Source organism: Lepidochelys olivacea, assembly GCF_965140295.1.
Source record: "Lepidochelys olivacea isolate rLepOli2 genome assembly, chromosome: 16".
NCBI lineage: Eukaryota > Metazoa > Chordata > Testudines > Cheloniidae > Lepidochelys > Lepidochelys olivacea.
In genome coordinates, this window is record NC_140426.1 from 3238209 (window position 1) to 3248736 (window position 10528).

Genomic DNA, 10528 nt, shown 5'->3' on the forward strand with positions numbered 1-10528 from the left:
GGGGAACAAAGGGTTTGTCTGTCCGTGTGATGCTTTTGCTGGGAACAGATCAGGAATTCAGCCTTACAACTCCTGTTAAGTTAGTAAGTAATCTAGCTAGAAATTCGTTAGATTTCCTTTTGTTTAATGGCTGGTAAAATAAGCTGTGCTGGATGGAATGTATATTCCTGTTTTTGTGTCTTTTTTGTAACTTAAGGTTTTGCCTAAAGGGATTCTCTTATGTTTTGAATTTGATTACCATCCTGATTTTACAGAGGTGATCCTTTTACCTTTTCTTTAATTAAAATTCTTCTTTTAAGAACCTGATTGATTTTTTTATTGTTCTTAAGATCCAAGGGTTTGGGTCTGTTTTCACCTGTACAAATTGGTGAGGATTCTTACCAAGCCTTCCCCAGGAAAGGGGGTGTAGAGCTTGGGGGGATATTTTGAGGGAAGACGTCTCCAAGAGGGCTCTTTCCCTGTTCTTTGTTTAAAACGCTTGGTGGTGACAGCATACGGTTCAAGGACAAGGCAAAGTTTGTATCTTGGGGAAGTTCTTAACCAAAGCTGGTAAGAATAAGCTTAGGGGGTCTTTCATGCAGGTCCCCACATCTGTACCCTAGAGTTCAGAGTGGGGAAGGAACCATGACACCTTCCTAAGAGGATTTTAAGGTCAGGCTTGACAAAGCCCTGGCTAGGATGATTTAGTTGGGGATTGGCCCTGCTTTGAGCAGGGGGTTGGACTAGATGACCTCCTGAGGTCCCTTCCAACCCGGATATTCTATGATTCTCTTCATGTTTTTATCAGATGCTTGAGTTCTATTCTGGGTGGAAGGGGTAGTGTTAATGTGTGAGTGAAAGCTTCTGTTTTTCATCTAGTAGTGTCCCTACGGGTTCTCCACTCTAGGTTTGCTAGGACCCCCTTCGCCTTTGATTAGAGATTTATTACAGCAATGTCTGTTCGGCTTTCATGTGTGCCCTAGTCAGCCTTGTGCCCCTTGCCGTTGTTATATAGCACTGCGTGGGTGAAGCACCCTCAGTTCCTCAACCGCCTCGACCTTAGATGGAGCCCTGGCAGTTGTTCCCATTGAGATTTCCTCAACTTGTCCTCATTTCTTATTCTGATAGTTAGTCTGAGGGCTTGTCTCCACTTACCAGGGGATTGACACTCAGCAGTTGATCCGCCCGGGTTCGATTTAGTGGGTCTAGTGAAGACCCACTAAATCGACTGCCGATCACTCTCCCGTCAACTCCAGTACTCCACCGGCACAAGAAGCATAAGGTAAGTCGACAGGAGAATTTCTCCCATCAACCCAGCATGGTGTAGACACCGCAATAAGTCGACCTAAGGTACGTAGACTCCAGTTAAGTTATTCTGGAGTAGCTGGAGTTGCATAACTTAGGTCAACTTAGCCCCATAATGTAGACCTGCCCTTAGTAGCTCTTAGCATTAGACTAATTAGTTGTAAGTAGTAGTAGTTTAAGTGTCCTAGTTTAAAAAAATGTTTATTTTTCTTTCATGTATGTTATATATTATGGATACTAGGTAGCAGTTCTTGTTCACTGGGAGGTTATGTCTGGTTCTTCCAGCTTCAAACATTGTCTGTCATGCCAGGAAAAATGAAGAACTTCATTTCCTCATGATGGAGAGTTTTCTGTGCCCGGCTTCTGATCCATGCCAAGGGGCACCCCCTGTACTCTGGTCTCTGAGCAAATCTGCTGCGTCCACAATATTGGAGCCCCATATCTCTGGGTCATCTAAGAGGAGACCCAAGACTCCTCTCATAATTCCTCAAAGGACAATGCCCTTGGATCACCAGGTAGAGAATCTACCTCAAAAAAGCCAAGGTTGTCAGTGTCTTCAACCACTAAGGCACCATCTGCTCTCCAGTCAGGTACCCACGAGGTGGCTGGTTTCTCCAATACCCAGGGCACTGCTAGATTGAAAGATGGCAAAGCCTTGGTCTGGAGAGGTTGCACTGTTAGCAGACTGAGGTGGCAAGAAGAGCGCTTCTGCTTCCTTGATACGGAAGAAACCCACTTGGGCTCCAAAGTTATGCTCAGAATAAAAAAGGACAAAGCCAGAGTCATCCTAACAGTTCCGACCCGGCCCAGATTTCTTACCTGATTCAGCTGACCGTTTGCTCTCAATCACTCTCCACGCTGCTCCTCATCTCCTCTCCCAGGAAAGCGAAATGATCCTTCACCTCAGTCTCGCAGTGCTTCATCTCAAACTGTGGTTGATGGTTCACAGGCAACCTGCTCAGAGGATGCAAAATGAATACTGTTGCGCAGCAGAAAGCAGTCCACTTGCTGCACGTACTCTCAAAAATGGATGAGATTTGTCTGTTGGTGTGACTTCAAACATATGTCACCAATGACCTCATTGCCGCTGGATATACTGGACTATCCTAACTCTAAAAAGCTTGGGACTTTTGATGAACTCCATAAGTGTTTACCTGGCAGCTATAATGGCTTTCTACCCCCCAATAAAGGGTTATTCTGTCTTTGCCCACCCAACCACAGCGAGATTCCTCAGGGGATTTGAAAACCTCTACATGCGAGTCCAATGCCCTACTCCTGTTTGGAACCTCAGTCTAGTCCTTAAATGTCTCACAGGACCCCCGTTTGAACCAATAGCTACCTGCGCAATGCTCCATTCCTGATAGCCATCACGTTGGCGCAGCAGGTTGGGGAACTAGGAGGCCTGATTACATGCCCCCCTTTCACAGTAGTTTTTAAGGACAAGGACAAGGCCGTGCTGCAACCCCCTCAAAAATTTTACCCAAAGTTTCTTCCAAGTTTCATATTAACCAACCCATTTACCTGCCTGTTTTCCATCCCACACTGCATCTAGATAACCAGGAGGCATCCTGGTTATCTAGATGAAGTCAGGAGATCCCTGGCCTTCTACTGGATATGACAAAGTCCTTCAGAACGACCCACAAGTTGTTTGTCTCTGTGGCAGATAGGTCAAAAGGGTCTGCAATCTCTAATCAGAGGCTTTCCAAGTGGAGATCAGCCTGCATTAATTCTTGCTACAAATCTTTCAATATTCAAACACCTTTGAATATATACACTCATTCTTTTAGGTCCATTTTCACATCTATGGCATTCCTCAAGAATGTGCCCATTATTGAAATACGTAAAGCTGCTACTTGCTCACTGAACACGATGTTATAACTCACAACTCTGGTGCAGATACTGTGTTTGATTTGGCTGTATTTTCTTTGATACTGGACTCCAAAGTCTCCCCCACCTTAGAGGGAACTGCTCAGAAATCACTAGAGTGCAGCACCCATAAGGACGCTGCTGAAAGAAGAAATGGTTACTCATCCTGTGCAATCACTGTGGTTATTCAAGATGTGGCCCCCTGCAGGTGCTCAACCTCCTGTCCTCCTTCCCTTCTGCTTCAGAGTTCTTTGCTGTGGAGCTTGGCGTTAGAGAAGGAACTGTGGGTGGTTATATAACAATGGAACAGGGCACAAGACTGACTAGCATGCATGCAAAGGTGACACAGACACTGCTATGAAAAATCTCCAATCAGTACGCACCTAGATTGGAGCTCCCGTAGGGACACACGTCTCAAAGAACCACAGTTACTGCACAGGGTGAGTAACCATTTCTTCTGTGAAAGGTTTTACATTTGGACTTGTCTGATAACTTAGGGTTGTTTTGTCCTGCAATAATGAGAGCTGAAGAAATACAGTAAACAAACCATACGGGACACATTAAGATACCAGCAAAAACAACCAGGAGTCCTTGTGGCACCTTAGAGACTAACAAATTTACTTGGGCATAAGCTTTCCTGGGTTAAAACCCACTTCATCAGATGGTAAGGTAACTCCCATCTTTTCATGTGCTGTAATATATGTACCTGCCTGCTGTATTTTTCACTCCATGCATCTGATGAAGTGGGTTTTAGCCCACGAAAGCGTATGCCCAAATAAATGTGTTAGTCTCTAAGGTGCCACAAGGACTCATCGTTGTTTCTGCTGGTACAGACTAACACGGCTACCCCTCTGAAACCTATTAAGACACTGTTGTTATTATTTATCCAAATCCAGAGAAGGTTCAGCTTCAAAGCTGAATCAAACTTGGTGATTTCTCTTTCAAATACAGCTGCTCACATTTATATCTACAGTAAAGTTAATCAGATATTTAGATACAAAAAAAGGTCTTTAAGGATAAATATTTAAAGAATTCTTTTCATGAATAAATACATACACTATTTCCCAATGACTTTTCATGGTTTTGGAAATCTCTGACAGTACTACTATAACCATTCTATAGGTATTAAGAGTGGATTTCAAATAAAGAAACTTTACATGTGTAAGAAAAATAGTTATTGATGATTTCAGGGCAGCTCTGCTCGCTGCTTTTCTGCTTAACTGGTCTTGGAATGTCTAACTATATATTTCCAAACACTGATGCACTGATGAGGTGCAGTGGAAAAACAAAGGCAGCATTTGGCCTAGTTTGGAGTACAGTGCCATTGGAATTCATATTCAGCTGCCAGCTATTTTGTTTTGCTATGTCATGGATGTTCTGCACCTGAGCACTTACTGTTGTTTCAGATATGTTAATTCCTACCCAAATGTCTAACACATTTATTCTTAAATGAATGTTTCTTCATCATTATCCCCCAATGTGGCAGCTCCAGTTGGATTTTATCACATATCACAATTTATGTCACAATGATTAGAGCACCAGTGTGGGAATATTGTGTGTCCTTAATTTCCCCTGCTGTCTGTGCATTATTCCCTTCTTTCATTAACTGTGTAGGGGCAGGTATTCATAGAATCACAGAATATCAGAGTTGGAAGGGACCTCTAGAAGTCATCTAGTCCAACCCCCTGCCCAGAGTAGGACCAATCCCCAACTAAATCATCCCAGCCAGGGCTTTGTCAAGCCTGACCTTAAAAACCTCTAAGGAAGGGACTCCACCACCTCCCTAGGTAACGCATTTCAGTGTTTCACCACCCTCCTAGTGAAAAAGTTTTTCCTAATATCCAACCTAAATCTCCCCCACTGCAACTTGAGACCATTACTCCTTGTCCTGCCATCTGCTATCACTGAGAATAGTCTAGATCCATCCTCTTTGGATCCACCTTCCAGGTAGTTAAAAGCAGCTATCAAATCCCCCCTCATTCTTCTCTTCTGCAGATTAAACAATCCCAGTTCCCTCAGCCTCTCCTCATAAGTCATGTGTTCCAGACCCCTAATCATTTTTGTTGCCCTCCACTGGACTCTCTCCAATTTTTCCACATCCTTCTTGTTGTGTGGGGCCCAAAGCTGGACACAATACTCCAGATGAGGCCTCACCAATGTCGAATAGAGAGAAACGATCACGTCCCTCGATCTGCTGGCAATGCCCCTACTTATACACGCCAAAATACCATTGGCCTTCTTGGCAACAAGGGCACACTGTTGACTCATATCCAGCTTCTCGTCCACTGTAACCCTTAGGTCCTTCTCTGCAGAACTGCTGCCTAGCCATTTGGTCCCTAGTCTGTAGCGGTGCATTGGGTTCTTCCGTCCTAAGTGCAGGACTCTGCCCTTGTCCTTGTTGAACCTCATCAGATTTCTTTTGGCCCAATCCTCCAATTTGTCTAGGTCCCTCTGTATCCTATCCCTACCGTCCAGCATATTTACCACTCCTCCCAGTTTAGTGTCATCCGCAAACTTGCTGAGGGTGCAATCCACACCATCCTGCAGATCATTAATGAAGATATTGAACAAAACCCATTTGTGTAAATTTCTTTGTTTGATAGAGAGCATTGCAGGGTTGGTGGAGTGAGAAGTCTTATAAAAAAGGATTTCTCTAGTTATATGCAAAATATTTTTAAAAATTTGATCTTTAGCTTATGCCTTCTGGAATTTGGGGAGAGAGAGGGAAAGACAGTGTCCAGAAGAAGACCAGGCAGAGGGAGGAGAGGATGAAAGAGACAGAGAAAACAAACAAGTTGGAAAGGCGCACACACACACAAAGAGGTGCAATGGCATTGCCATTAATCGGGACACTTAATGTGATCACTGAAACATGTTCTTTATATTCTAAGGTGGGAGTGTCAGAGATTGAAATAATGTTGTGAACTAGCCCCCTGTTGAGGCAGTAATTTACAATCCCGATTAAAGTCTCAAAGCACACCCCAAAGCACTAGATCATTGGAGGTCTGGATAAATGAGGTTAATATGTTGGCTGTTTTTCACTATTACCAATGCGGGGGGAAGACCAGGGAGACTAAGAGTGCATCTACACTGCACCCTTCTTTCAGCAGTATGTAATGTTCAAACATGGGCTGTTCCCCGAGCATATGTAACAACAGCAGTGTAGATCCATGGTCCCCAAACTGTGGAGTGTGGAGGAACGTTCTGGGGGAACACTGCACAGCCGGGCCCAGCCCCCACAGAGGGCAGGGAGGGAAAACCGCCCAGCCCCGCTTTGTCCCCAGCTCTGCTCCAGCCAAGCACAGCCTCTTTTATTCCAGTGTAAAAATACTCTAAAAGCATTTAAATAGATGCTGGGTACAAAAGTGCTTTCAGTGTGTCCGTACCTTCCTTGGCTCTAGGTACTGAGTGTCCCCTTCTCCCTGGGCAACCCTTTGCCAGATAATTAGAGAGCCAGCAAGAAGGCTTCCCCCACTACCTGAACCCACTATTTATTAGTCCCTTTGTTTTCTGGGGACAGAACCTTGATCCAGATGAGTGAGATTTGCAGAAGTGATAAGAGATGTTTGCAATATCCCAGCTGCACTGTGCTTGCCATAAAATTAAAGCAACTTTAATTTGTGTAATTTCTCCCATGCCAAAGGCATCTCCAGGTGCTTCCCAGAGTTAAATAATAAATGGCCGAGGGAAAAAAGGAATGTAAAGATACATGCAGGGGAGGGGAGAGATTTTCAGATAAAAAGAAATGGAGGAGAGCTGATGAAGCAGAGGAACAGGGGAGTTTTTCTGTGCAGCTGAAGCTGCAGATGAGGTGGTGGTTGCCTGAGCAGTGACAAGACAGTATAGAGGAAAACATTCAGTGAGGGAATGAGCAGAGAAGAGGGGCAAGGACAGGGTAGGTGATGGGGCCTCACCTTGGAGCAGTGTTCTGAAACAAATGGGGAGAATTTGAGGTTGGGGTAAAGTTGTTGCACTTATTTGTACAAGTGTGAATTTGGTTAGCAGTACCATGCACATACTAGTGACCTTGAACTTGGTGAGCCTATATTGAAAATTATTGTAAGAACTGTGGCAACAGGAGATGTAGGTCTGAATGAGGATCCGAGCAGTGGTGGACACAGGTATTGTTCCACAGATACTAAAAAGCAGATATACGGGTACAGAAAAAGTGAAAGGGGAATATTTGAGGATCAAAGGTAAAGCCCAAGTGTACAAATTGAAGGCATGTGAAAGGTCTGGGAAGAGGAGATTTATAGCGTGCCCTTAGGTTGCTTGTAGGATTGTTTTTCAGGGACACTTGAAGTGGTAAGGCATGTTATTGTTAGTGAAATTAGACATTTGTTACTATTTTGAACAATTGAAGCTCTACAAATTGAGGTCCCTGTCCAGGACAGGAATGTTCCTAGTGGTGATAATTGGTAGCTCCTTGAAGAATGAAGTCTCTGTTCAAACACACATGATCTTCCTCCCAACGGCAGCTTCCTCATTTAGAGTATACCTTAGCTGCCAGTGAAGGTGTTATTGTAGCATGCGTAGATGGAGCAAGATGAAAACTAGCCTGGGTAACCATAGCAGTAAAGACCAGTGGCACAGGCTTCAGCACAGGTTAGCAACCTGAGGATGTATCCAAGGTCCCTGGTGGGCCTGTACTCAGGCTAGCTGCCCAAGTACAAGCCCGTGCCATCATGTCTTCACTTGTGTTGTTACTTGTGTGTGACCCCAAGAGCACCTTCATGCCCTCTGGCAGGGGGCCCACTGTACAGTAACTCATATCAGGCCTGACACACTCTGAAACCCAACACACTGTCATCATAATATATATCCAAAGGATATCATGTACGGTATCATATGTAAACTGGTGACACATGATGTATATACAAGTTGTGTATAATGAATTATGTATGTGCTGGAAGTATGTTCTTCAGATGTGTTTGTATGGCAGTGCATAAACCCAGCCTACCCTAAACAAAGGAATGTGCATTGACCTGTCTGTCCGACTTGCTTGCAGGCAGAGGACAATGAAAGCACATTTACATGTAAGATAATCACAGCAATCAAGTTAAAAAGGGGAAAATAGCTTAGTGAGCACGCTAGGGGACAGAGTCTGTATCCCCAGGAAGTCTCCCTGGCTCTTGAGGAAAGACAATGGACTTTGGGGAAATATAAGGAGACCAGAAAGATACTCTAGTTGTCCATTATTTAGGGAACAAAGGAGACAGCACCCTCTGATTCTGTGAACATTGGATCCTCTTGCCAGAAGGATTGGAGATGCTGGTGGCTTGATGTAAGTGAGAAAGCTGTTTAGGCAAAGTTAGTAGTAGACATTGGAAAGCATGTTTCATATTATTTTGTTTGTAGCCATGCCTGTTCTTTTACTCTTGCTACACTTAAATTTCTGTTCTTTGTTAATAAATGCATTTTTAGTTGTACTATAAATCATCTCAGTGCTGTTATATTGAAGTCAGTGTGAGTCTTTAGCTAAGCTAGCAGACTGGTGAGTGCTGTGTCTCTTTTGGAGACAGGGACCTTAACTTCTGTGAGTGACTGGGGAGAGGGACAGGACGCTCCAGGGAGATGTGTCTGGGGAACTCAGGAATGTGGGGATCACTGTTACCTGCAAGACAGGGTTTAGACTGCTAGAGACTTGAGGAGTTGGCTAGCAAGGCAGAAAGGCTGGAGTTTCAGGGAGCTGACACACATGCTAATCTTCAGCGAAGTTCATGCTCACACTTGCTAAGGCAGAGTGGTAACATGGTGGCTTGCAGTTCTGGAAGAGAGCAACTAGTGGTAGCCAGATTAAAACCAGCATGCGGATCCTACCCATGCTACAGTTATACCTTCACTTGAATCCACCTAACACAGGTAACAAAAATAGTGAAGATTTGGCTACTGTTACAGTGCTAGCTTTAATCTAGCTATGTCTACCTACTTCCTAATGGCTCATTGCACATGTGTGATAAACCATGCTCTAAATTGCCCTTTTTCTGCCCTGCAGATAGAAATGTATGAACGAGTATTTCAGAAACCACCGGACCGTCACTCTGACTTCTCTCGACTAGCCCGTGTTTTGACTGGAAATGCTGTGGCCCTAGTGCTCGGAGGTGGTGGAGCCAGGTAAGTCCCATAAGGTTGTTCTGTGTACTCTGAAAAGGCCTCTGTCCTACTGGTCAGGCCCTGTGGGCCGCAATGGCCACAGTAAAAAGAAAAGGCGGACTTGTGGCACCTTAGAGACTAACAAATTTATTTGAGCATAAGCTTTCGTGAGCTACAGCTCACTTCATTGGATGCATGCAGTGGAAAATACAGTGGGGAGATTTTATATACACAGAGAACATGAAACAATGGGTGTTACCATACACACTGTAACCAGAGTGATCAGGTAAGGTGAGCTATTACTAGCAGGAGAGGGGAAAAAAACAAACCCTTTTGTAGCGATAATCAAGGTGGGCCATTTCCAGCAGTTGACAAGAATGTGTGAGGAACAGTGGGGGAGGAGGGAGAATAAACATGGGGAAATAGTTTTACTTTGTGTAATGACCCTTCCACTCCCAGTCTTTATTCAAGCTTAAGTTAATTGTATCCAGTTTGCAAATTAATTCCAATTCAGCAGTTTCTCGTTGGAGTCTGTTTTTGAAGTCTCTTTGTTGTAATATTGCGACTTTTAGGTCAGAGATTGAAGTGTTCTCTGACTGGCTTTTGAATGTTATAATTCTTGATATCTGATTTGTGTCCATTTATTCTTTTACGTAGAGACTGTCCGGTTTGGCCAATGTACATGGCAGTGGGGCATTGCTGGTACATGATGGCATATATCACACTGGTAGATGAGCAGGTGAACGAGCCTCTGATAGTGTGGCTGATGTGATTAGGCCCTATGATGGTGTCCCCTGACTAGATATGTGGACACAGTTGGTAACGGGCTTTGTTGCAAGGATAAGTTCCTGGGTTAGTGTTTTTGTTGTGTGGTGTGTGTTTGCTAGTGAGTATTTGCTTCAGGTTGGGGGGCTGTCTGTAAGCAAGGACTGGCCTGTCTCCCAAGATCTGTGAGAGTGATGGGTCGTCCTTCAGGATAGGATGTAGATCCTTGATGATGCGTTGGAGAGATTTTAGTTGGAGGCTGAAGGTGATGGCTAGTGGCGTTCTGTTATTATCTTTGTTGGGCCTGTCCTGTAGTAGGTGACTTCTGGGTACTCTTCTGGCTCTGTCAATTTGTTTCTTCACTTCAGCAGGTGGGTATTGTAGTTGTAAGAATGCTTGATAGAGATCTTGTAGGTGTTTGTCGCTGTCTAAGGGGTTGGAGCAAATGTGGTTGTATCGTAAAGTTTGGCTGTAGACAATGGATCGTGTGGTCTGGATGAAAGCTGGAGGCATGTAGGTA

The 10528-nt window shown here is 44.2% G+C and overlaps 1 protein-coding gene across 2 annotated transcripts in view; it reads left to right on the top strand.

The window, feature by feature from the left end:
• Positions 1 to 10528, top strand: part of PNPLA7 (patatin like domain 7, lysophospholipase) — a 432325-nt gene that overhangs the window by 310788 nt on the left and 111009 nt on the right. For both annotated transcript variants that reach the window (XM_084650336.1, XM_084650337.1), the window contains one exon: positions 9146 to 9264. In XM_084650336.1, coding sequence (XP_084506462.1) covers positions 9146 to 9264 — 119 coding nt within the window. The remainder of the gene's footprint in view (positions 1 to 9145; positions 9265 to 10528) is intronic.